This window comes from Amphichorda felina (genome assembly GCF_050947745.1).
Source record: "Amphichorda felina strain 45539 chromosome Unknown scaffold_3, whole genome shotgun sequence".
Classification (NCBI taxonomy): Eukaryota; Fungi; Ascomycota; class Sordariomycetes; order Hypocreales; family Bionectriaceae; genus Amphichorda; species Amphichorda felina.
In genome coordinates this window covers 763,783-789,599 of record NW_028145047.1, presented here as the reverse complement: position 1 = coordinate 789,599, position 25,817 = coordinate 763,783, and the positions used below count along the sequence as shown (strand labels likewise).

Below are 25,817 nucleotides of genomic sequence, written 5' to 3'. Positions count from 1 at the left end.
GAACGAGACCTTGTCTTTCCCCTGCCTCCTAGGACCTGGTTGTTGAGTTGACGAGCCTTGTCACCCCCTTGACCGGGCATCGACGCTTTTCTGTGCGACCTCCAGCGTTGGCAGTACCACCTGGAGATTGGTGTCACCCGCCGAACACCGTAGTATTCCACCGATGTGCAGCACAGCATTATGTCCCAGGCTTTCTCCCTCAGTTTCTGCCTGACTCTCTCTCTTCCCTCCTACTAATCAAGGGATCAGATACAACCAGGATCCTGCCACAGCCTCTCTCACTCTCGATCATACTCAACCCCATTATAACTTGCCCCTGTACCAAGCATCAGGCTTAGAAGCGGGTGCAAATTACCCCCAAGACGGAGGAGGTAACTACTATCAACCCACCTCGCATGTCTATCCTCAGGTCGAGGTAAAGCCACGGTTTGGCTCCAGGTAAGCTTTCACCCGTGACCCAGCATCGGAGTTCTTTTTTCCTTTGGTCCGGGCATGGCCCAACCTTCTTGACATGGTAGACATCTTACCAGGCAAGCAGCAGTGTACCCTCGACGGGCATGGACCCTACTCCACGCACAACACTACCACATCCAGGAACACACTCAGGGCCACTCACGCACGTCAGCATTCGGGACCAATACATATCCAACCCCCCAGGGTACCGTAGACCATCAGAGCTCTTGAGTCGCTCTCCATCCTTTGCTGGATCCCACTATCATCGCCGCAACCCAATATCGCCAAGTCCAAGCCTGACGACAGGGTTCAGCGCCCCAGCCGCCGCCGGCAGAATGGACTCCCAGTTCTCCAACCGAGCGGCGCAGAACAGCGTTCCTCCGCTGGAGGAAATCAAAGTCCTGGGGTCGCTACAATACGCCGACCACCCTAAAACCAAGGTCGATGTTGGCATCGCGGGCATCATTGACAAGGGCTTCTTCCTTGCCGATAAGGAGTGGACTTGCTATCGCCGCAACTACTTCTCATGTGTCTGCTCTTACTCCCTAACGCCTTACATCCCCAATGTTCCCATCGAGGTCAAGATGCCAGGATCACGCTACGCAACTATTCAAGGCTTTGCAATGGGTATCTCGGCAATTGTCGCCGAGAATGACCAATCCATAGAGTTAGTCCAGCACACGCCAAAGCGAGACAAAGGCCCAACGTCGACCCCACAAAAGGTTCGCATGATGGCAAAGCAGGACTCGAGCCACCATCATCACCATCTCAGTTTCTTTGGAAACAACCCAGCTATGGCTGGCCAGCATATGTACCCCGACGGCTGGGTTCCCGCAGAGTCTGGTGGGAACGGACCACAGACGGAGTATACTTTTGAACGGATCCAGTTCAAGCAGGCCACCCAGAACAACGGGAAGCGGAGGGCCGCACAGCAATACTATCAGCTCATCGTTGAGCTCTACGCCAACACTAGCTCGCCAGACAATCCCAGCTGGGTCAAGATTGCCTACCGCAAGTCGGCCAAGATGATCGTTCGGGGCCGCTCGCCTGGTCACTACCAGAACGACCGCCGTGGAAGCTCTAGCAATGGCCCCCCTTCGGGCTCCAGCGGCAATTCGAACGCTTTTGGAGTGATGGGCGGTGTTCGAGAATTCGCAGGGAACCCCATTATGCAGCCGACACCATACCCTGGGTACGACAGTCAGGGTGGGCTTTACGGCGGCCATCGACAACACGCCCTTCCACAAGAGACCCCGATCTCCTCCGACGATGAGAAAGCAATTAGGAGCACGAGGGGGTATCAGTACTATAACGAGATCATGTGTGATGGCCAGAATAACCCTCGCGTGGACCTGTGGAACCACCACAGCGAATCTGAGCCTATAGTGCCTCACATCCCTGGGGTTGATAGCGAGGGCAAGGTAAAGGCTGAGTACGAGAACAACACCCTGCCTCGACTTGTCCACGCACCTTCACTCCACTCATCCGATCAGTCACGCTCCTGTAGGCCATTTGATGGAAAACCGACATCGAATGGCTACTACCCACACTTGATATCACCATCCAGCATGAGCATCACCATGCAATGAGGCGAATCTGGCGGAATGGCTGGGCCTAGGCTGCCAAACAGCCAGCATCAGCGATTACGGTACTTCGGACAACAAAATCAATGACAGTACCATGAAGATCAATAGGAAGAATTGGGCGGACAGGCATCACGAGGATATAAATTGGGGTGGAACTGGGAGCAGGCCTTACGATCTGGATATTTATCCCGGCCTCATCTTTCACCTACATTGCTTCGAGGATGCGCCCCAGCTTCCACCCCCAATCATGTTGCTCAACACTTAGGAAGCAACGATGATTTGCGAGGAATATGGCGCACGGGAAATTTTTGGGCAAGGTATTGGGCTGGATTTGCATCTCCCTGCCGCGGAATGGCAGCGCCGGACGGAAGGGAAAAGCGAGGCAAGCGAAGATTGAACAAAACGCGGGCCAGGGACAATGGTTCTGGGATGATGGATATTTTGCATTTGCGTTTCTTTTGTTACCCCCCGTTTAGCGATTTCTATTTGGCTTCTCCTCTTGAACTTCTAGGTTTCGTGCTGATCCCGTCAGTCACACTACGGTTTCGGCGACGAGCCTGTCACGGCACTCTCGAAATCTCTGGCTCTGTTCTTTTTTGCCCCTTCTTTTCCTAATGTGTGTTTTTTCTCTGGGAGGGTACGGCGACATGGAAGAAGAGATCACCAAGAGGGCAGGGAAAAGGAAACAGCGCAGGAGTAAAGGCACGACACATGGGAAACAAGAACAACATCAAACCAACGGCGTTTGGAAAACAAGACGACGGGCTTACGGTAGGGAGCCATGTATCAGCAGGCGGCGGCCGGGAAACTGCAGTACTTGGCATGCTTTCATTTCCCATTCATAGATAATTATTGATCTCGATTCTCTTTCTCTTCTCACCACTTCTATTCATCCATGCCTAAGTACGTATGAATGAGGCCTAGTCGGCTATCGTTGAACAATGTTTGTGTGGAAGCCCCAACCGCACATGCAGACAGTGAATACGGATAGAGGGCCCATGCATAGATATGCAATGCTCGCCATAGTGGCGCGTCTTGCCAACATGGCGACGGGTGCCGACAGCAACCAGCCACCAAGAACCGGTGAATTCTTGGAGACGAAAGGGCGGTCTAGAGACGAAATGGCTTTTTTTGGAGGTGAGCAGCAAGTATCCGTGAGGGAAATTCCTGCGTACTCAACAAAGCAGGCTGGCGACTGTGAGCGAGCCCCGGGGAGAAGAGGGGGGGGGGAAGGAGGATGGTGGCGACTGGTGAGGAGATGGCTTCCTATTGTTGATATTGAACGCAACATGGCCCGCATCAAGAATGCCTGTTAAAAGCCTTGGCAAAATGCGACAACCGACCCTTCTGTCACAGTTCCCTCGGGGGGATCCCAAGTAATACCAGCTGCTCTTTCTCCATTGCATCGGGACGCGGCGTCGAAGTCGCCAGGGAAATTGAAAGACGCCAGTGCGCGGCAGTGGACGTGTGACTTTTTTCTTATTTTTATTTTCCGCTCGGTACGGGACGCACGCCCCTCCCCCGCTGGTGATAACGAACCAACGTAGTTGTAGGTAGACAAATGCGCTGCCGCCACGGGGGGTGTTGGGTGTTGCACCAGCGTCTATTGCTCGTGGCGTGCGGCATGTCAAACGCATGTTGATGCCGCGTGGACCGATGGATGCTGGCGACATGTCACATACCATGAAATCGGGACCTCAGATGAGGTAGGGGGGATGAGATAAGATATTGTGAGGGGGGGAAGGCTGTCGCTTTGTCCTTGTTCACAAAGCCTCAGAATTCGGTGTCTTGGACGGAATGAACTCCTGGTCTTACAATCACAAGAACCAATACATACACTAGTAGGCACCAATCTATTTCGCATTGCCACTGGTCAAGTCCTTCAATCGGAGTATAGACAGAAGATAGCTTCATTCCGCATATCCAGTTGCGGCCTCAGCCTTACAATACCCCCCAAATCCTCTCGAGTCTCACCACATTCAGGTAATCTACCGGGGAAGAAACAGCTGCATCCCTACCAATGCCGGCGCGTTCTGAATGCAGGAAAGATGCCATGGCTGGGGCGGACAGTGCAGGCCCATTGACATCTTTGTCACTGGCAGGACACCTCCTGTACACCTGAAGTGCCTCGATGTATTCCCCGTAGCTTCGATTTAACCGGTGTGGCTGGCGGCAATGCCGCTCTGTCTGCCCTGCTTCCCCCTCGGCGGCGCCCCTTTCCAGGTGAGAGGCTGGCCAAGATCGAGGCCACAGGTTCTAGGCAGGCTGGGCAGGAGAGTAGGCCAGACAGTGTGCCAGCGTTTTCTACACCGGTGATCGACGACGCAGGCCCGATTGGGTCCTACCCAGCTGCGGTGTATGACGCCGATAGATGTCTTGCGTCAAGGGAGCGTCGTGGTGAGGCCAGCTGACACTTCCTGACAAGGGTTACGAGAGCCCATTATAGGGTGCAGCGAATAGCAGTAGCCGCCTCGACGGATAATGGGTGTCATGCTTCCAATGTCAGAGGAAACCGGTGTGCATTGTAGCGGGGTGGGCTGTTCCCGACCACTCGAAGTGCAGTCGACTGAGCTGCCACGTCAAAACCCCCGACACACAGCTTCGGGGGTCTTTTCAGACTCGCCGGATGTTGCTCAGGCCTTCCTCGCGCAGCAGAGGCTGCGGACACCTCACACTCTCCAGATGGCATCCGACATCTTAGCCACCATAGCCATCTCTCCGGAGTCATGCACGCGGACCATATCGGCACCTCCTTGGACCGCTGCGGCCACCGTCGCAGCGGTGCCCCAGACGCGCTTGGATGGCTCCTCGACGCCGGTGATTTTGCCCACAAAATTCTTGCGGCTTGAGCCCACCAGCCAGGGGAAGTTCTCGAGTCCAGGCCAGTGCCTCAGGTCGTCCAGCCGCCGCAACAGCTCCAGGTTCTGGTCCTGGTTCTTGGCAAAACCAATACCCGGGTCGAGTATGATGCGCCATCGGCGGATACCAGCAGCTTCGGCCGCGGCGACGCGCTCGAGCAGCTCCGAGGCGACAGTCGGGATAAGGCCTTCCGGGTAGGAATTGAGTTTGTTCATAGTGCGAGGCGTGCCGCGCATGTGCATCAGACAGATTGTCTTACCGAGTCTAGCGACGGTCGGAAGCATATCCGGGTCCAGCAGCCCCGCGGAGACATCATTAATAATGTCGGCGCCCGACGCGATGGCCTGGTCGGCCACTGACGCCCGATAGGTGTCGACACTTATCACAACATCGCGTGCCTCAGGTATGGACCGGATGAGGTTGATGGCGGGAAGCACCCGGGACGCCTCTTCCTCCGCCGTCACCTCCTCCCGACCGGGGGCCGTAGACTGACCGCCAATGTCGATTATGGAAGCGCCACTGCGGATGAGCCTAAGAATAGTCCCTGAGAGGTCGGTTGGGTCGTGCCGTCCGCCATCAGAGAAGGAGTCCGGGGTCAGGTTGAGGATCGCCATGACCTGGGTCTTCTTGGTGGGAACAAGGGGCGTCAAGGGAGCCGATGTGGCAGACATGGGGGAGACGGACGACAGCGGCTCGCTGGAGTGAAGATTGTTGAGATAGTCTTGGACAAGTCTCCAAGGCTTAGCCGGGTCAAGCGATTTGGATGGGATAAGTCTGCGTAGGAGGTCAGATATGTATGGCTGGGGCAAAGGGGACACATGAGACATACTCTGCCAGAGGCCTCAGGACAAACTCGCGCTCAGCAATACCAATATGGGGGACATTGAGGCGCTCATTCTGGACCTTTTCATCGCCATAAAGCAAAATGTCGAGGTCAATGTTGCGAGGGCCTTTGTCAATTATCTTCTGCCGGCCCATCTCGCGCTCAATGGCTTGCAGCTGGTCCAGGAGCGCCAGGGGCTCCAGGTCTGTCTCAACCTATGCCACAACTTAGCCCCAAGTCTTGTGGCCACGAGAGAATTGTACGTACCTCGCAGGCGCCATTGAGAAAGCGATCCTGATCCTTGACATACATGGGCTCCGTTTCCCACAGACTACTGGTCCGTTTGACGCGGATACCTCGCTTGTCCATCAAGCTACAGGCCATCTCTATCTCGGCAACGCGATCACCGAGGTTGCTCCCCAGGGCGATGTAGGCCGACTTGGGCTTACTTGGGCCGCTACAGGCACATCCCGAATGGGATCGTCTAAGACTAGCCATTGGCTGGCTCGTGATCCCCGTGCCGATGCGCTTGCGCTGGGTGGCGGGCCGAGACGACGCGGCGCATCGCGAGCCGGAGTGACGGGATAGCTGGGCATGAGACTGAAAACTGCGACGCGTCGCAATGTGGTCCCATGTCGGCGTCAAAGACCGGTGGGAGGCGATTCGCTTCATCGTCGAGGTGAGGGTGAGAATTACGCAGGGCTGGCAGCAACAGTGACGACAATGAAAATGAGGCTCTTTGCAGTGAAGTTAGTTGCCAAGTTTTCACGATCCACTGGAGCCTGGAGTGCAGATTACACGGTGCCAATCTTCCGGCCACTGCGCCCAGGCAGGCACGACCTATTCTGCCGCGCCTGCCAACAAAACCACGGCCTCAATGTCTTGGGTACGTACTTCGGATACAGAAGCCATGATTCCCCGCTCCAGTTATCTTCTCCATGAGAACTATCCGTAGTAATAGTAATATGTCTCGACTATTGACTTCGCTACTTATGCATCTTTTTGTCCAAGCTTGCGGGCGGCACCGGTCTTTTGAGGTGGTCGAGCCGTGACTGGCCGCATTCCCCTCGAACCGAAGACCTACCAATCGTGGCCAAGTGCGAGCTTACGTAACCATCCATTGGCCGAAGCCGAGGCTCCTTCCCCAGATTACCAGCGCTCCCCAGGGCATCTCAGCCCATCTGGACCACTCAGGGCCAGGGGCCACTAGAGCCCCATCCAGTATGGCGCCCCAGAGGTCACAGGGGGGGCTGTCCGAGCCTCGGCATGTGTCCAACGTCTGTCCAACCGCCGACGCAACCCACTCCTTGCTGACAACGCCTGATCGTCCTCAAAGCCCTTCTCCTCCCCCAACTCCGCTCGCTCGCCTCGCTTCTTTCTTGCTCCCACATCCTCACATCCCCCTTCCTCCTCCATTCTCTACTCTACTTAATCCCCCGGCCGGGTCTTTCTTGCGCATTCCTTATCCTCATACCGTTTCCTCCGCCACCGCCTCGTCGCATCACCGTCGCAATGGCCTCCCCTCGTATGTCGCCTCCGCTCTCCCTCCCCCACTTGCGTTCCCCAGACGCAGCTCTCAACCCCAAGATTTCAATATGTTGACATGCGCCTATCTCTACAGAGCAGATCCGCACCCCCATCACCGACATGTTCGGCATCAAGCACCCTGTGCTTCTTGCCGGCATGAACGTTGCTGCCGGACCCCGTCTGGCCGCCGCCGTCTCCAACGCCGGAGGTCTCGGTGTCATTGGCGGTGTCGGATACACCCCGGACATGCTCAGGGAGCAGGTTGCCGAGCTCAAGGAGTACCTCACCGACAAGAACGCCCCCTTCGGCGTTGACCTGCTGCTGCCTCAGGTCGGTGGCAACGCCCGCAAGACCAAGTATGTCACATGTCAAATATCATGACACCCCAGCGAATGATAGATAGCCCTGTTTTGGAGAGATAGACACTGACCGGCACCAAGCTACGATTACACCAAGGGCAAGCTGAATGAGCTCATCGACGTCGTCATTGAGTCCGGCGCCAAGCTCTTCGTCTCCGCTGTCGGCGTGCCCCCCAAGGCCGTCGTCGACAAGCTGCACAAGCACGGCATCCTCTACATGAACATGATCGGCCACGTCAAGCACGTCCAGAAGTGCCTCGACCTCGGCGTCGACATCATCTGCGCCCAGGGCGGTGAGGGTGGTGGCCACACCGGTGACATCCCCACCACCGTCCTCATCCCCGCTGTCGTCGAGAAGTGCCGTAACGCCAAGTCCCCCGTCACCGGCGGACCCGTCCAGGTTGTTGCCGCCGGCGGTATCCACAACGGCCAGCTGCTCGCTGCCTCGCTCATGATGGGCGCCAGCGCCGTCTGGGTCGGCACCCGCTTCATCCTGACCGATGAGGCCGGCGCCCCCAAGCCCCACAAGGAGGCCGTCCGCACCGCCGGCCACGACGACAACGTCCGCACCATCATCTTCACCGGCCGCCCCATGCGCGTCCGCAACAACGACTACATCAACGACTGGGAGGTCAACCGCACCCAGGAGATGAGGGAGCTCACCTCCAAGGGTGTCATCCCCTACGAAGCCGACCTCGACAAGATCATGGGCGCCGCCGACGACAGTGACGCCAAGAGGCCCAGCATCACCGACGCCGGCAGCGAGGACGAGGATGATGACGACCCTCTCGAGAAGTTCCGCCCCTTCCTCATGGGCAAGTGCGCCGCCGTCGTCAATGAGATGAAGCCCGCCAAGGCCGTCGTTGACGAGTTTGTCAACGACGCCGTGGCCTGGATGCAGAAGGGCAACAAGATGATTGCTAAGCTGTAGACGGTCCTTAATCATGACGAATGGGTTATGTAGAATTATTATCTCCTTTAGTACATAAATTTTAGCATGGCATACGGTTTATTCTGCAAGCCTCTTTCTCCTACTAGTACCATGGCCTCGATTCGTCATACACTCGTCCATCTTCATGTGAATGTAATTGGAGTATCAAGTTGATCAGAGTGAAAACAAACGTCTATTCATGCTACCAATCTCAACATCATATATGCGCCGCCGCCACCGCCGCTGGCCTCCGTCCCCTCCTTTTTCCGAGGCCGTGCAAGTCATTTTTTCTTGGACCAGCTACAATCTTCAATATTGCATCGTTCTCTAGAGTCCCCCCCGCATTTTCCTTGACCATCCCGGCCCGATTCCGTCTAGGGTCCGGGTGCATTCCGACCTACTGCTGAGCCTCTTCAGCTGCCGAGGTAAGCCCGGATGGCACCCTGCAGCCTTGTGGCGCCCTCCCCGACGACGTTGCTCAGATTCTCGAGATCGTCGCCGGCGGTGATGCCAAACCGGCGCACAAAGTCCTTGGCGGCGTTCTCCAGGTCGCCGTAGTCCTCCCCGGCCTCGTCATCATCCGGGCGTCCGAAGTAGGCGTTAGACGAGATGGACGTGGCTCCCTCGAAACCCTGGAGCCTGGTCTTGGCTTCCGACTGGGCGTTGGAGTCAAAGTTGCCACGGCCAAAGTACTCGTCGGAGGAGATGCCCTTCTGGGTACCGAACTTGCTCCGAGCGTAGTTATCAGACTCGTCTGTACCATGATTAGCCAGGAAAACATTCGCTATCAACAAGGACGTGGGTCTTACCCTCTGGGGCGGCCTTGACAGGTCCGACCGAGCCAAAACCGCCGGCGTTCTTCTTGGCGGGCGCAGCAGCAGCAGCCTTGCCGCCGCCAACCTGTCCAAAGCCGAGGCGAGCAACACCCATACCCAGGCGCTCCACCTCCGCGCTCGACTTCTTCCGCGTGTGCGAGCTGGTAGGCCCCGAGGCCGCGGGGCTGACGGAAGTAGGCGAGATCAGAGGGGTAGCTCCCTTGCTCTCGGGGACATCCTCCTGGACCTCGTTGGGGTCGTATCCAAGCTTCGCAATGCGCTCAGCCTCTTCCTTGGCGCTCTTCTCGGCCGCGTCAAAGTCAATCAAGTCACCGGTAACCTTCTTGGCCCCCAGCTTCTGCGTCTTCTTGGCCCCCAGCACGCTTGTTTTCCTGGGCCCGGCGGAGCTGCCAGTCTTGCGCAGGGCAGCAGACGATGTGATGCGTCCAGCTGTAGGTTTAGACTCGGTGGAGTCGGACTTGGAGAGGGGGGACGCTGAGCGGGCGGAGTCCTTGCCGGCGCCGGCGTTCAGGAAGGGAGACGGGGTTCGACCGGTGACAGGGGGCGTGGCGGTGCGCGAGGCAGGTGGTGTAGGGCGCTTGATGGCGGGCTTGTCCCAGGAGGAGAAGAAGTCGTCCTCAGGCTCGCCCGCGGGCGTCGCAGAACCGTCACCGTCGGCGCCATCGGTAATGATGACCTCGTTCGGGTACCTAGCAATTGCGTCAATACAAGGGGGCGAATCTTGTCAGGGGCTCCCGGATCCACCTACTCCTGAGCATCTCTGGCCGCGCGCCGCTTAAGCTCAGCCTTGTACTTGGTAGCCGCATTGGATTGATACTTGGTCTTAGGGTCCTTGCTATTCAGGGCAGCGGTGCCGCCATTCTGCTGGAAGAACTTGGTCGCCGACTCATTGCCGCCGACCTTCATGACGCGCAACTGGTCCCATTGCCATTCTACATTCGCGGTCAATAAAAAGGCTCCGTTGGAGATGTCGGCAGAGGGGTTTACATACGGTCGAGGTTCGTAGATCGCACAAAGGAGATGTGGACACCGAGGTTGCGGTGGTTGGACGAGCAGTCGAGGCAGAGATAGATGCCGAAGGGGACAGATGTCCATGTCGGGTTCTTCTGGCCGCAGTCAAAGCAGACCTATAGAAGCACGCAAGTCAGCGCTTGTTCTGCAGGGTGAGTTTGCGCCGGTATCCCTTACCTTGTTGGCCGGCTTCGACTTGAGCTTATCGAAGATCTTGAGTGACTCCTGCTTGGGCGCAAGGGCTGCCATGTTGGCGAGATTGGGCCGGCGAGGCTGTGCGGGGGTGAGTAGTCGTCCTTAACGGTGGTACAGGCGCCGCAGCAGTTCTAGAAAGGGGCTGTTTCTCGCAGCGACCACGACGCAGATGTCTCGAGGGGATCGGGTCTTAGGCTTCCAGGTGGGCAGCGCTCAGGAGATGGAACCGGTCGTGAGGGCCGTTTGGTAAAGTGGCATGTCCCAGTGCGCTATGCCCGATTAGGTTAAAGGACTCGCTACGAGGCGTTTCTGCCGAGGGCGGTGTCAGGCCCAAAGCAGCTGAAGGCACTTGTCCCGCCAAAACTCCATCACAATGCTCCAACTCCAGGTCCCAAATCGACCAGTTCCTTCATCCGTCTCCCATTGTTCAGGGCCCCCGTAGGTCCTCGTACGATGGAAGTCGACAGACCGCCATGATGAAACCAGCAACGACATCTATGCTAGCGCTTCGACCCGCCGCGAATCTCGCCGCCGCTCCTTCTATCCGCCCTCTTCTCCTCTCGCGCCAGTATGCCACACACAACAGCCTAGGGGCCACTCCCGCTCCGGGGCCGCGGCGGCGCAAGGTGACGCCGTTCAACGATGATGGGTTTGTCCCGTGGAAAGATCTCTCCGCCGGCGAGAAAGCTGCGAGGGCGACCCAGCAGAGCTTCAACTTTGGCATGATCCTTGTCGGCATTGTGCTCACGGTTTGTCTCCTCCCCTTGGCTTGAGCCGTAGGCCTGCTGGGTGTCAGAACTGACATCAAACGCTTCAGGGTGGTGTCGGTTACTTTCTTTGGCACGATGTCTTCTCCCCCGACAGCAAAATATCCCACTTCAATCGCGCGGTCGACAAGATCAAGGACGATCCCAGGTGTCTGGAGCTCCTTGGGAACCCCAAGAAAATATCAGCGCATGGAGATGAGACATTCAACAAGTGGCGCCGCGCACGACCCGTCTCGTAGGTCCTCCCGCTCAAACAAGTTGCGCAGTCGGGGCAAGTAACGGTAGCTCACGCGACACTAGGTCATCTGAGAAAGTCGACCCGAACGGGACTCAGCACCTATTGATGCACTTCTATGTATGGAACCCCGTGAATCGCAATCAATTTTCCTGGCTGACAAGCCGCAGGTCGAAGGTCCCTTGAACAACGGCGTTGTGCGAATGCACATGGTCAAGTACCCCTCATCGAGCGAGTTCGAGTACAAGTATCTCTTCCTGGACGTCAATGGCCACGACAGAATCTATCTGGAGAAGGCAGACGAATCTGGCAAGGGCAAGGGCGCGAAGAAACTAAGTTTCTTTGGAGCTAAGTGGTGAGCTGAGGCGAGCTACCCTGCAGCCTAGATGCGGCTTCATGTATCAAAACAAGGTTGGTGTAAGATATATTTGTTGGATGTGCACTCAATATCGGTAGCTCACATAGCGTCAGACCTGCTTTCAATGATGACTTTTGCCGGACATTAAAGTGCGGGCGTTATAGTTAATGTGCTGTAACTTAAAGAATGCTGCTTAACTCTCGCGGAGAATGCTTACTAGGAACGACGCCCTCGCGGAGGCCCTTTCGATTAGAATTATATACTAGTACGCGTGCTTTGAGCATGAAACTCCTTGTCGTGTGATAGGGATTAGCTAGGCCAATCCGCACATGGCGATATATCGGCGGCTGTAGTTCATCTTGGTCATCCGTCGGTCCGGCACCTCAACAATTATCAGGCCAGAGAGTATCAGGCCAGATAGATAGATCAGGTACTATATACAACTTTCAAACACTAGGTAGTATCACAGAATGTCTAGGGGCACCTCTCGGGGCTTGGTATATCGGCTGCAACGGCATCGTCGTTCGCGTATGCATGGTCTGATGGTGGGCCACTCGGCTTCGAAGCCGATCGAATCCCCATCGATTCCGAGCACTATCAACAAACACATCATTTATCAATCCGAGGAGGACAAAGCGGCTGCAATGCTTGACGGGCTGCGAGCTCGCACAGTTTCTGCAGCCTCCCCTGGGCTCACCGCTCCTGTCGTGTAGCAGACCCGGCACATTGGCCACCCCAATCATCAGCCGACTATGGCCTTATACTGCCTCCCAACTTTGGTATAACCCCGCCGGTATCCATTGATACTGGCCAATGACACGATCACCGGGGTAGTTCACGAGAACGGATCGTAAGATGCTCCCCTTTGGCGTCGGTAGTTTGAATCAGTGCCGATAATAGTATATGGCTCAAAAAACATGCACTCCCCCCCCTTCTCAGCTTGCTGCACGGCTTGGCGCATGTGAAGATGTAAAGATCTAGAATTGGACATCATATACATTCTAGATAATACCCCTCCCCCATGATGAATGATGTGGGGGTTAATTACTACTAGCCCGGAGTTCCTATCTCTAGAGGGACGCAGGGTCATGCTCTCTAATACGTACCAGCCTGGGAGTGACAGAAGCGCGGGGAGATGGAGGTAGCATTCCGTCCCGAAATCAAGCTTCATCGCGAGTTCGGAAGCAAACCCTGTTTATGCGGACTCCATGCAGGCGCTCCGTCTCCCGTGTGGGGGATGCGAAGCGAGGACAGGGAAGGGCCGAGTTCCCGAAGAACGCGGAGGTTGCCGGAACAGATCAGGGTTTAGGAGGCAGAGTACTGTGTACTTGGTAGTTATGAGTCTGTGCTATTTCAGGAAAGTTGAACATGCTACTTCGTAGCTAGAAAAGGGTTCGATAACAAGATTCTAACGCCTGCGTATAGACTCTGGCGAGAAATACAGACTCCTGAAGTAACGCCGCTCTCCTGAAAACCAAAGATGCAAGCCCAAAGTTGAACCCTGATCCATGACGCTGCCCGTGACTCCTGACTAGATGTGAGATGCTTTGACTTGCTGGAAGTGCTGTGAAATCTATTGAAACAAATGCCAAAAAAAAGGAGTATCCATCAGACATGATCTGAGTGAGTGTCCATTTCCATGTCCTTGCCGGGGGTCTCCTTGACCTTCTTCGAGAACAGTTTGGTCCCCATCTTGTTTGTTAGGGAGTTGGCCTTCTCACCCACAAACGTCTTGATGGCGCCGTACGTGCCCGAGATGAGCCATAGGATAGCGTTGACGAGGTCGACCCAGACGGCTGTCTTCATAGCCCCCGTGCTGCTGCCCTTGTAGGGCTCGTCGCTGTCCCGCTTGAGGAAGATGCCGGCAAAGATGCCAAAGACGACGAGCCACATGACGAACATGGTCAGGTCCCAGGCGAAGGCGCGGTGCGTCCGCGCAATCTTGAACCGGCTGCCGATAAAAGGTAGGGCACCGAGGGGCACGACGACAACGAGGAGGAAGGCCGAGACGGCCGAGATACCCGCGACGAATATGGCAAAGATCCACTCAGGCGAGAAGCCGTCGTCGGCCTTGCGGTCGGCGTCGACACGGTTGCCGTAGAAGCCGCAGGCGACGAGGGCCAGGATAAACTGCAGCCCGCGGCAGACAAAGCGCGGGATGGTCTCGAAGGTCTTGAGCCACGCCTTGCCCATCTCCTTGCCCGTGTCGGCACCCTTGTTGAAGGCCTGGTGGCCCGCCTGGCGGCCCATGTCGCCCTTGTCTGCGGAGCGGAAGTCAGATGCGGCTTTCTTGAAGCTCTGCGCGTCTTTGCCGAGCTTGACGACGGTTTGTCCGGCCTTGAGAGCAGATGCGAGACCCATGGTTGTGATGTGCGCCGTTGATGGTTTGGGACGGAAGGTTGGAAGGAATATATATATATATAACCACGACTCTTGGGATATCTCTGTAAGTGAATCAAGAAACTATAGTATGGATACTGGTGAATAGCGAATCCAATGGCCGTGACAAAGGAAAGAAGAAAACTGATTGTCTGAGAACGGTGGATCACGGCCTCTCATGAATGTTTATACTCGTAAATGGCCATAGCTCATAGATTCTAAATATACAGCGCTCATTGTCGGCGACGTATAAAGCACAGCGCACAATGGAGAGGGCGCTGCTTCAGAATAGAAAGACCATGGCCTATCGTGTATGAATGACGGTCTTTCATACTGGCCTCACAAAGAAACAATGTTGGTGGAAGCGCGCGCTTCAGCACACCCCTGTCTGCCATTGAGCTGTGTGTGAGCGCTTGGGTGGTTGGCATCGCTTGCTGCCAGCTTGTCGGCGCTTCATAAAACGGCCAGAAAAAAAGTGCCATGCTCACGAAAGGGTTTCCCTCTGAACGTGACACATTGCACGAATGATCAATCTGTTCACTTTTCTTGACTGTCTGCGGCACTAACTCCCTGGCCCAGGTTGCTTCGTCGCATTCGCGTTGGAGCTGGCGCCTTGGACACAGATTGTCGGCAGCCTGGAACAGCTCCCGACTCGCCGCACCGTCTGTGTGTTTTTCTTCCGTCCCATGCAGTGTAATATATCTTATATTGAAAAAAGCTGCCCTGCAGATTCGATGCAGCAGCCGTCGGAGGGATCAGTCTAAATAAAGGGTGGTTAATATATGGTACATCAGTTGTTCCATACAGATGAAGAGACAGATGGATGCAGATCGATCCAGGACCAACCCTGCTTCCGCCACGCTGGAGCACCTAGAATGTACACACAACTGGTCATATCGCCACCGGAATGGCCGTGAGGAAGTATCCGTACGAGCATAGTGAGATGTGTCTTAATAGTACTCCGCAGATGAGAGCATGTACAGCTCCAAATGTTGTTTGCGTGTGGCGCACAATGGAATTAAGCTTTGGTGAAGTCATTCCGGAGTACGGGTGCTTCCCCACAATCGCAATCGCAAGCAAACGAGAAAATCGCATTTCGGGTTTCGCAGACACACGCCCCTCCCCAGTATCTCTTATTATTATCCTTGCTCGCCCAGTCGCCCTTGTTGCGGGCGAAGCGGCGGCAGGGATAAGGGCAAGCCGGCAAGACGGGGTGGGCCGTCGCCACCGTGGGGGTTCGTTCGTTCGCAGTTGGCAGTGTGGGCTGGCAGTGTGACCACTGGCACTCGCCAGATTCCGCTGCTCGGATTACCGGACGCGGTAAGATGGATTCGTGGGATCTGGGCGCGTTCCTGATAAGACCCGGCATCAGATCCCCATCCGTCACGGGGATGATTGAGACGGGCGCAGACGGGGCTCGCAACGCCCCTTCCCAACTCCAGCGGAGTCCAGCCTCGACTTGCCCGGCCTGCTCCGACATGCTCCTGCCTGCGCGCTGTTTGACACTTCCCAAGTTCCAGGCAACCACCACAAGGGGACCCCCCCCCCGACGTTTGATGATGATACTGACCAGGTCAAAGAGACCCGTCATCTTTGCCAGACACAGCATTGAAATCAATTTCGTCTTGATTTTACTTTTCCCAGTCAACCCCTGAGCCAGCGAAGCTCCCTGATTCCTGATGGCTGGATGCTTGGCTGCCGTAAGCCGCCAAATCAGAACGATCAGATGTCACCCCACACCCCACACTGATCCTATCACCCCGTACGCACAAGCTGAAACAACTGATTGACTGATAGACCTTCGGAGGAGTCAGAAGACGTGCTCCTTCCGAGCATGGCCTAATACTGCAGCAATAAGGCATGATAGTGGTGTCACCTTGATACATTGTGGCATCGCATCTGCGTACCATCACTACCTTATTACTGGTACCTATCGAGAAAGGCCATGTCGAGGTTGAGCGAGGCCGGGGCTTGCGAGCGGGCGAGTGGGCGCTAGCGAGATTTGCGCTCGCCCAGCTTGCAGGCCTGCCCTGTGGTACACTAGTCCATAGTACGGATACAACGTAGAACTGGGGAGGGGAACGGGGAACGGGAGATGAACGCTGTCAAGCTTTTGCTTGGTCGGCACTTCGGCAGTCACTCGGCTGCGTCGTCATCGAACGTCTCCTTGGGCCCTGGGCTGTTTTTGATCCTTACTGTAATCGGCTTGCTTCTCGCCCTGGAACGTGCCGTTGCCGCCGAATCTGGGCACAGTGCAGTGCGAGTAACAAGAATAGCCGAAACATATCGGGCGGGCTGTTGGGGGCGAGTTTCGAGCCCCGATCTCACGCCCCTGATAACCACAGATGCTTTCGATCTGCTCTTTTCCAACCTCATCTGCGCGAATTGTGCCTCGAGGAGTTGGATTCAAGATACGAGTGCTATGTGCTTGATCGACCGGTTGAATTCCGAGCAGCTTTCTCCAAAAACGAATCCCAGAGATTCCCGCCTCAAAATTCGTATCGACGTGGGGTCATGTCGTTTCTGTAGAGGAAAGGTTCGATATGTGCTACATGCTGGTAATCATGATTAGTATTATGAGTGCTACCATTATGTACTTCTCAAGGAAGATCCCGTTATGAGGCAAGGCCCCTCTCCATGCCTAGCCGGTGGTTCAGTGTCTCCATTTGACTTCGTACCTTATTATCCTCACTATGCCAATCCGGGATCATATTGATGCTAAGTTACGAACAGCTAGTGCGATATGCTGAGGGACATAGTAGCAGTATCCGCAGTTAGTAATATTCGTCCTAGGAATAGGTATGTAAGTATGTGCTCAGCCAAGGACATACCCATTCTATATTGGGCAGAGGCTCAGAGCTCGCAGACTCGCAGCTGCACGAGGGCCTGGGGATCGCCGCACACCTTGCAGCACATCATTCAATGTATTCTTTCGCTCATCCCTCCACACCACGTCTTCCCGGCCCTCATTCGTCCACGTCTCCCCAGCGGTGAAGAATATTACTTCCTCTCCTGTGCGTGGGCCGGAAGCACGGATTGTTACGAGTACGAGTAGTCAGACCTCTTGTCATAAGCGAGCCTCGTTCGCATCACTTTGAGCAACGCGTTGCCTCATCTCGGTACGTATAGATCCATGCCTCGCCCCCCGGGGGGTTCATCTCCCTTTCTTTTTCTTCCTCCCTGGCCGCCGTTTGAGCCGAGTGAGAAAAAATAACCCCAACGCATGGGGTATTAATTAAACGAAACGGTCAAGGCTCGCCTGAAAACAAAGCCTCACAAACGTCTGAGTGACTCATGATGCTTCTGGCAAAGAAAGGAGAGGTCAGGGACTCACCGAGCCTGCCTCGCGATTGGGCTGATTCCACACATATTTTTTCACCTCGTCACCTCGTCACCTCCCTTTTGTTTTTCAGCAGCAGGGCACAGCATGACGGGAGAGCCGAAATTTTTTAATGACTTGACACTGCCTTGGAAGAACGAGAACGGTGGGGGGGGCGTGTACGAGCTGACGTGGAAAATCCCGATTTGGAATCCTCACATTCGTAGGGTCGTTGTCGTTGTCGTGGTGCCAGGCGCCTGCTTTGCAAAGCTGTACGTACGAGCAAGCGCTGCGGCAGACAATTTGCCCAGCGCAGGGCGTAACGTAAAAATACCCCGTGGGACAGAAGGCAGCCTCCTCCAGGCCTCCGCCATCCATCTGGGGCAGAAGGGAGCCTTTAGGGAGGGGTGTGGGGGCAGCAACCCACCTTCTGTCTGTCCAGAGGGGATCCTGGCAGGCACCACCCAGCCCTGCATTCCAACGACCCTGCGGGAAGGAAAAGCAAAAAGCATAAAATTTTCTTTCTTTTCTTTCTCTCGCCTTCTAGAAAGGAGAAAAAAATAAAATAAAATAAAAAACTTTGACTCTAGGTTCCGGGCGGATGAGAGAAGCAAGCATTCCTGTGCATATGGGTACCATTCCGCTTGGGGAAAGCAAGGTCCATCAGGGTAATTCGCCTCTCGATCCGACGGACCAAGCACGACGGGGAGAACGTTGCAGACATTTTTGTTGACTAGGGAGATGCAGGGAGGGGCAGTGCTGACTCGGCAGCACGGCCACCTTCCACTTCCAGGCTTCCCCAGTTGCCCATCAAGTTCCAGATCTGATGGCACGTGTCGTCGTAGTGGGTGATCGTATCTAGCATTTCGCGGGGTGAGGTGGTTTTCACCACCAGGCGCCAGCATTTCGCGTCGCGGTCGAGGACGACTGCCTGAGACAAGACTGAAGAACTCCGGGGGGTTTGTCTTGGCCCCGGTCTCGGAAGAATGGAGCTAAAGTGACGACATCTGCCAAGGAACGGAAACCACTCAGCTTGGGACCCAGGACGCCTCACTTTCGAGACAATGGTACTCTTTGAAAAAGACCTCAAGAGGCACTCGAGTTATGGTAACAGTCTGTGAAATTTTACTACAACTAATCCATCGAGGAAGTGGGGAAGATCTATAACCCTATCGAAGAACCCAAGTCTTAATTAAATATAATCCGCTCAAGTGTGATGTATGCCATAAACGCCTTCTCTGTTCTATCCGTCTATAGTTCAAGGTCATCAAGTCATTGCTGCTGTGCTCCAGGTGCATATTTCGCCTCGTATCTCCTACATGCGGTCCATGAGGTCGCCCCCAGCGAGGCTAGCCGAGGTCGAACTACGGCCGCTGTTGCTGAAACCGTTGTCGTTCATCATGTCGTGAACCGCCACCTTCGGCACGGGCAATTTCCTCTGGCTGCCATCTGGGCGGCTGAGGATGTCCGTCAGCGACGTGCCGGTGCTCCTGACCGGGTTGCCCCCGGTGGGACCAGTGGCAGGAGGGCCGTGGTACTGAGCGCTGTCAAACGAGGGCTCCATAGGGGCCAGTGCGGGAGTTGTGTGATTTTGCAGCGACAGGCTTCGCAGACTGGGCAGCTCGTAGCCCGAGAAGGGCCGTAGACGCGGCGAGTGCGCAGGAGTGGCTATCGGAGTGTGGTCTGGCGTGGGAGACAGCGAGTCGTGCGAGAACGTGGGCGACGACGGGGCCGTCGAGTTGGGAGAATTGGGCCTTGACCTCTTGACGTTCCGGAGAGCACCGCTGTAGTGATCGTCATTGTGGTCGTCGTTGGAGTGAGATCTCGACATAGCGTAGGCTGACAGACCCCGCGAGGAGCCGGGGTAGTAGGGGTGATGCCTCGAGGTCGGGTGATGGGGAGGAGCCCCGAGGTTCTCACGCTCGACCTGGTGGGCGGCCTTGGCCAGCATGGAGATGTCACCAGTGCCGCTCCGAGGGTGGAGGCTCGGCTGGGGCAGCGCAAATGACGAGTAGGAGTGAGGAGGCGAGACGTTGGGAGATGACAGAGCTGACGAGGGGGCGGATCGGATCGACTTCGGGGCCGGAGGAGGCGCCATCATGCCCTCATGACCCATACCAGCGGGAACTGCATGCTGCTGGTGCTGATGCTGGTGCTGCTGGTGCTGATGCTGGTGCTGATGCTGATGCTGATGCTGTTGTGCCTTGTTCCCCCTTCTCGAGTTGGGGTTGTTGTGTATCCTCGAGTGGCGAGTCAACTCGTCGGAGCGGGAAAATTTCTTGCTGCAGCCAGGGAACTGGCAGGCGTGTGGCTTCTCGCCAGTGTGGGTGCGGATATGCCTCGTCTGGTGCTCCAGGCGGTGGAAGGCCTTGTCGCAGAGAGGGCACTTGTAGGGACGGGGGAGCTCATTAGAGTTCTCCGAAGACTGGGCGCCCGGGAGAGGCCCGTTGGGCTTGATAACGGTAACGGCTGCGCTCGCCATTTCACCCTCGCCCTGCTGTGGCTTGCCCCTTTCTTCCACGGTTGCGGGATTGAGTAGGCTGGAAAAATCCACCGCAGACTGTGATCGTTGCATGTGATCCACCTGCTTGTGACGGAGCAGATGAGGGATATACAAAGTGGGAAGCTGGAAACCAGGTGCTAGTCCTGGTGCTGGTTCAGTGCTGGCAAGTGATCGTGCTCAGGTCGTTCAAGTCTTGTTCCTCTTAGGCGGTTGTTGTCGTTAAGGGAAGCGAGTGTTGGGTATGCTATGCGTTTGAAAGTACAGAACACATCGAGGCGAAGGTCGTGGGAGGGAGGAGTCAAGAAAGACTGGGGGGGAGGTGGTGGTTTAAAAGAGCGTGGGATGGCTTCGGCCGGGGTCGGTAATGGATCCTGGACCAGCCAGACTGGGGCACAGGAGGGCAGCGCGAAAAAAATGGCAAGTGCCTAGGGGGGTGGCTGTAGTGGCGGGTGGGCGGAGGTGAGGGTCTGATGTGGAGGCAGGAGGGAGTGGAGGGAGTGGAGGGGGGAAGGGAAAGAATCGGGAGGAGGCGCCTGAGCGAGGTACCTGGGTACTTTGGGCAGAGAGAAGAGGAGACAAGAGATTTCAGCACTGTTCGGGCCACCACAGTGCTGGGGAAGACGCCGGAGCAGCCAGATCGGCCCGTTGATTGGCCTCCCACCCCAGGTGCCTTTTCCGGGGTCAGTCTACTCAGTGCATCACAGCCTTCACAGGCGCCTCGGGTCACGCCCCAGTGCACCGGCCACGGGTTCAGCGGTTCCGATAGGGAGAGGCGCTGCCACAGGGCGACCTGAATAGACCTGAATGGGGCGATTGTGCGAGGTCCAGGTGCAACTTCCAAGGTCCAACATGGGAAGGGAGTGCGCCCTCGGCTGGCTGAGAGCTGTCTTCATTCTTCACTGAGCCGGGGCTAGATACGGGGGTATTACAGGTATTATTATGGAGGTGCTCCGTGCCCCAGGGAGGTAATACAGAGCTTATTTTTATTTTTTATTTTTTTCACGAGGAACGACTGAGACTCGAGACACCGTTGTCAAATTGCCCTGGGGCTGGCGGTGATGCTCGCCTCGACGGGCACTAGAGGAATGCTTGCGCAGACGCCCGCCCGGACGGGATGCATTTCGCCGCACCTCATCTCGTCCTTCACCAGCCCATTATGAAACTTTTTGTGCAGTGAATGAGGGTGATGAATACGAGTAAGTGAGATGTTCATCCCTCCATCCCCTCCTCCATTCCATCCACCGTCTCACCGTCTCACGTCAAATTTAGCATCAGACCGTCCGCCCATCACTAACTAATGACTGGACATCAAAACGTGGGGCAACCTGCTCAAACCCCTCCGATGGTGATAAAGTTTCTGGCCGTTGCCAACCTGGTTGCCAGCCTGTGGTGCTTCCACCCACTTTTGGCCTGACCACGCCTCACCGTTTGGGCCGCGATATTTGCTGTCAACGTTGCCTCATCCGTACTCGTAGATGCGGACACGTCTCCCATGCCAAGCTGTGTCGTGGAACCCAGAGGTTGCTGGCCAACCCGTTGACGTCCGTACTTCGTACGAATAATAGCTTCGGTGCTACTCGGACCAAGCCGGCATAACAACTCTTGGACTTTGCTCAGTCGGCGTACGTAATCGGTCACCAGCAATTGCGAGACCAGGCTGATGATGCGATGTGTGCATCTTTGTGGGGGGCGCCCCTGGAGGTGTCAACGATGCAACGCTTCATTGGACGAGACGCCAAGATCGAGACACGACACAGCTCCCCCTTCTCCTTCCAGTCAGCCAGTGCCCTACTCGTCATGAATTCTTTGGATGCACTTGGTGCTGTTAGATTCGTCAGAAGCTAAAGGTGGACCGCAGGGCCTCAACACCACCCCAATAATCCCGACAAGGCTCTTTCCCAGCTCCCTCAACCTTGGCCATCACCTGTTGCTATCTCGTGATTCCGGGGTCCGGATGACGACGAAGCATGGGCAATTTTCAACCGACATGTGATTATGTGGGGGGAGTTCATCGTACTCGTAGATACCTAGAGGGAGGGGTGCCCATGTTGCATGTGCAAGACGCCAATCTGATTGCCAGCGCCCGCCCCCGGACGTGATGGATCCGACCGAGATAAGGGCTGCTTTTGGGGCCCCGTCGTCCAAGTTTGCCTCGCTTGGACGTCCAGGTGAGCCTCTCCTAGCTCGCTTTGCCTCTTCTGACCTGTGTCCGAAGCGATATCATCCTTCGTTGATTGCGGACGCTCCGCACACCGGTCAAGGGCCGTCTGCAAGAGCACCCCAACCCCACAGCAAGGGCATGTCATGTAATAATATCGTACATACGGAGTAGATCTCCTTCCACCGCAGCGGTGCAGCCCCCAACTCCGGCTTGGACGGTGGGGGATGCGTTGAATTCAGGCGGTTGTCCGGTGGCTCCATCAACGCATCAACCGCCGGCCCCCCGGGGCAGTGTCTCACACTACAAGTGACCAAGGTCCAAGTCGCGACCGCGTATCACAAATAAATCTGATTGACAGGTACGTAGCCGCCTGGGCTTGACACATGCTCTATTACTCACTAGAAGTTGTGCTGGGGGCTCGAGGCGCACACCCCCCCTTTTTTGGAATTGGAATTCCACAATCCCATCGTACTCCGTAGTGATTTCATTATCCGGGGATGCTCGGCGTGCGTCGGCTTGGCCCCCCCGAGCCCCATGACTCGACGCTGGTTATCTGGGGAAGATTTTTTTTTCTCCTTTGGGACGGCTTTGCCACCTCCACTGTTCGATGTACCTGATAAGCCGAGACAAATGCCCACGTCCGTCTCACCAGATGCCGCTCGACTTTTGCCATTGGACTAGCCTTGGCCTTGGCCTTCCGTCTGTCTCTGGTGCCTCGCGGTTGGCGGGAATTCGGGAATTCTTTCCCCCGCCCTAGACTCTCTTCAGGCTTTGCTGGTCTCTGCTCTGGACTGTCAGACTGTCAGAGCCTAGACCTCCAGGCACACTGGAGGGCGGAAGCGTGGGGGTCCAGGACTGTGGCCGTGCCGATCCCCGTTCAGGGAGGAGGGAGGGCAACGATGCCAGGCCTCCCACTGTCATTGGTGCGGTCGCCGCCAGGTAATCGAGCCACTGAGCCGCCAAAACGCAATATTCCCCAACCCGGCTATATGTTTGTCGGCCCGTATTGGGCTTCCGCGGTTAAATTACAGCCGCCTGTCCGCGGCGGCCGGAACTTCAGAAGTGCGTGCTATCTTGGTGCGATCATGCGATGGCGCCAAGCAATGGACGGCTGCCAACGGACAGTTGCCCTCATCGTTCAGCTTCCGAATTCGAGCTGGTGTTTGTCATTGTGTGAGATGGTGAATGGTGATTCACTGATTGAGCACAGCTTCTCAATTCCGGTGCCCGATCCCACCCTCTAACTTTTTTTCCCTTCCGCAGTGTCGCACACGCCCATCCTCTGTGCTCTCGTTGTGTCGCGTTCCAGTCACCGGGCGCAGCAGTGGCGGCACTGTTGCCTCACTTCCCTTCCGGCTCGCGGGAAGAGACACACCGAGACTCTGTCCGTAAATTCCCCGGATGGACGGATGCCCCCCAAGCTGCCCCGGATTTGGATGTTGCAATATTGGCAGAAAGGATGGAGGGCCTGGACTCTCTCTTGTACTGCCCTGTACGAGTAACAGTGCAAATGCCGTGAGACAACTCCGGGGTCCGGGGTCTGGGCGTAATGTTCTATTTGCACTCTCATTGTTACCTTTCACGTTGCATCGTCGCACGCATCCCTTCAGTATTGGGGGTACGTGTCAACCCCGTCCGTCGCGGTGACAAGCACGGCCGCGAACGAACCGTTGGCACTTGTCCCCTTCAGTGCCCTCGGTCAAGCGAGCAAGGGCCTTCCTCTCATACACACCTCGTGTCAGTGCGCTCAGACTCAGGAGTGATGAATATCCGCCCCAACCGTTCCCCGTGCAGTCTGGACTTTGTCGTAAGCAGGGACTCCGGGACCTGCAGTAGTTCTGTTCCGAGGACCTGGATGACTCGCCAGGAGGGTTGGGCCGATTCACCGAAACTATGGGGTTGCGGCCATTCGTTGCAGAACGCCCGGCTGGCGGCGGGTACTATTACTCGCTCCTCTCACAAGTCACGATCATTCTTTCTCCGCATTATTCCCTCTTGGCGGAGCCTCTCTTCACGGGATGACGGTGTGCCGGTGTCAAGTTGTGGTGAAGCTCGACCTCGCGGGGTGGCACCGTATCCGCAGTCTTCCCCCGAAATCCTTTCCGGCGCCAAGCTTCCAGTAACCTGGACGGCCCTTCTCTCCCCGAATCGATTCTGGGATACCCCCCCACGTGGGTGAGACTGGAGGAGGCCTTTTTGCCACTTTTTGCTGACTCGCACGACAATAACGCCGACCGGAGCTTGTAACTTCTCCCGGCGCTTGGCTCGTCTTGGTGCGTATGGGAAATTAGGAATCTATTCATTTCAGAAAATTTGGTCTGGGGAGGCTGATGGAAGTTTGTGGATCGCCATCCCCCGCAGTCTGCATCATTGGATCGGGAAAAAGGTCAATCTAAAGTAGTAATATTCCACGCCTGTCGCTCGCTGACGGCACACCGTATCGGAAAGGCTTGCGAGCCACCTGGCAGCTTCATACTCGTGGGAGATGTGTGGCGAAGCAGCTCATCTTCCCGGGCCTTGTATGCTGCCTGTCGAGTTGTACATGACGTCTTGACGAGTTGTCTTGTCCCATCTCGATCAATGGTCGTGTCTCTCGGCGTAGTTAAGCCTGATTAGGTAGTGCAGATAGCCTTTGGCTAAGTGTGAACCGCACAAACGCAAGCCGGCCGTAATCCCCAGTCTCAGAAGGACTCGCGATCGAGTACTCTGTACATGAATCACTTGGGTTGAAATTGGCGTCTGACCAGGCTCCTCTGCTTATACGTAGAGAGGCAACCCTCGTTGTGCTCAACCCACTGCAACCGGGTTGTCCAGGTACGAGTTAAAGTTTGCAGTTTGCAGTTGCAAGTCAGGTCCAAAACCATTGCCGCAAAGCCTTTGTTGAGCCTCAGTCGGGTGTGGCTTAGAGTTTGCTCGGCCGAGGCCAACCCGAGGTGGTTCAGCCGGAATCTCTCTGGGAACAACGTCGGCCAGTTATGCGGCGGTGCCTGACTCGATGGCTTGTTGGTACACTCCACGTGAAAATCCAGGGTCTAGATTTTGTAAGGTTTCGCGGGGCTCCAGCTTTTGCACGCCTTGCCAGTATTTACTAGCATGTGAATTGCTCTCCGGGAAAGCATTGGCGAAAGCGTTGGTGTGCAGGGGATGTCGGGATACTATACCAATTGTTGCCGGCTCAGAGTGCCGGAGTCTGGAGTCCTTCAGTGGATGCTTGGCATGAGCTGTTTGGCTGCACTCGAGACGCACTCGAGACGACCGGCTACCGCAAATCATTCCACTTAAATGGGACGATGCGATGCAAGATAAGGATGGCCGAGTGGAGACTTGATAAAAGCCGTGTCTCTATCATCTTTTGAGCCTCAAGTCGCCTAGTCCCGGCTTTCTCCGATCTTTTGCCTGTATTCGCCAACCAGGCCTGATGTTGTAAGGTGCAACGCTGACACGCAGCCCTGAGAAACTATAGCGGTGAGCGAGAGGATCGTGTAATAGCAGTACTTCGTAACCTGAGAGTGTTA

The 25,817-nt window shown here is 56.0% G+C and overlaps 7 protein-coding genes across 7 annotated transcripts; 3 read left to right on the top strand and 4 right to left on the bottom strand.

Moving 5' to 3' along the window:
• Nucleotides 1–788: 788 nt before the first annotated feature.
• ACO1O0_002932 (NDT80/PhoG-like DNA-binding family protein) lies at nt 789–2,042 on the top strand (the record flags this gene model as incomplete). The annotated part of the gene is made up of 1 exon (XM_083192393.1): nt 789–2,042. One exon carries the CDS (start codon nt 789–791, stop codon nt 2,040–2,042), a length of 1,254 nt encoding a protein of 417 aa, XP_083051450.1.
• A 2,666-nt stretch (nt 2,043–4,708) lies between these two features.
• On the bottom strand, nt 4,709–6,393 carry FOL1 (folic acid synthesis protein; the record flags this gene model as incomplete). The annotated part of the gene is made up of 3 exons (XM_083192392.1): nt 4,709–5,672; nt 5,728–5,936; nt 5,989–6,393. 3 exons carry the CDS (start codon nt 6,391–6,393, stop codon nt 4,709–4,711), a joined length of 1,578 nt encoding a protein of 525 aa, XP_083051449.1.
• Nucleotides 6,394–7,233: 840 nt separating this feature from the next.
• ACO1O0_002930 (2-nitropropane dioxygenase) lies at nt 7,234–8,538 on the top strand (the record flags this gene model as incomplete). Its single annotated transcript, XM_083192391.1, has 3 exons — nt 7,234–7,246; nt 7,343–7,604; nt 7,689–8,538. 3 exons carry the CDS (start codon nt 7,234–7,236, stop codon nt 8,536–8,538), a joined length of 1,125 nt encoding a protein of 374 aa, XP_083051448.1.
• A 413-nt stretch (nt 8,539–8,951) lies between these two features.
• Nucleotides 8,952–10,634, bottom strand: GLO3 (ADP-ribosylation factor GTPase-activating protein; the record flags this gene model as incomplete). Its single annotated transcript, XM_083192390.1, has 5 exons — nt 8,952–9,292; nt 9,348–10,063; nt 10,123–10,306; nt 10,366–10,501; nt 10,563–10,634. The coding sequence occupies 5 exons, from the start codon at nt 10,632–10,634 to the stop codon at nt 8,952–8,954; spliced, it is 1,449 nt and encodes a 482-aa protein (XP_083051447.1).
• Nucleotides 10,635–11,056: 422 nt separating this feature from the next.
• TIM21 lies at nt 11,057–11,941 on the top strand (the record flags this gene model as incomplete). Its single annotated transcript, XM_083192389.1, has 4 exons — nt 11,057–11,329; nt 11,398–11,582; nt 11,648–11,702; nt 11,753–11,941. The coding sequence occupies 4 exons, from the start codon at nt 11,057–11,059 to the stop codon at nt 11,939–11,941; spliced, it is 702 nt and encodes a 233-aa protein (XP_083051446.1).
• A 1,607-nt stretch (nt 11,942–13,548) lies between these two features.
• ACO1O0_002927 (MARVEL domain-containing protein) lies at nt 13,549–14,301 on the bottom strand (the record flags this gene model as incomplete). Its single annotated transcript, XM_083192388.1, has 1 exon — nt 13,549–14,301. One exon carries the CDS (start codon nt 14,299–14,301, stop codon nt 13,549–13,551), a length of 753 nt encoding a protein of 250 aa, XP_083051445.1.
• A 4,652-nt stretch (nt 14,302–18,953) lies between these two features.
• Nucleotides 18,954–20,213, bottom strand: ACO1O0_002926 (carbon catabolite repression regulator; the record flags this gene model as incomplete). Its single annotated transcript, XM_083192387.1, has 1 exon — nt 18,954–20,213. The coding sequence occupies one exon, from the start codon at nt 20,211–20,213 to the stop codon at nt 18,954–18,956; it is 1,260 nt and encodes a 419-aa protein (XP_083051444.1).
• Between the last annotated feature and the right edge of the window lie 5,604 nt (nt 20,214–25,817).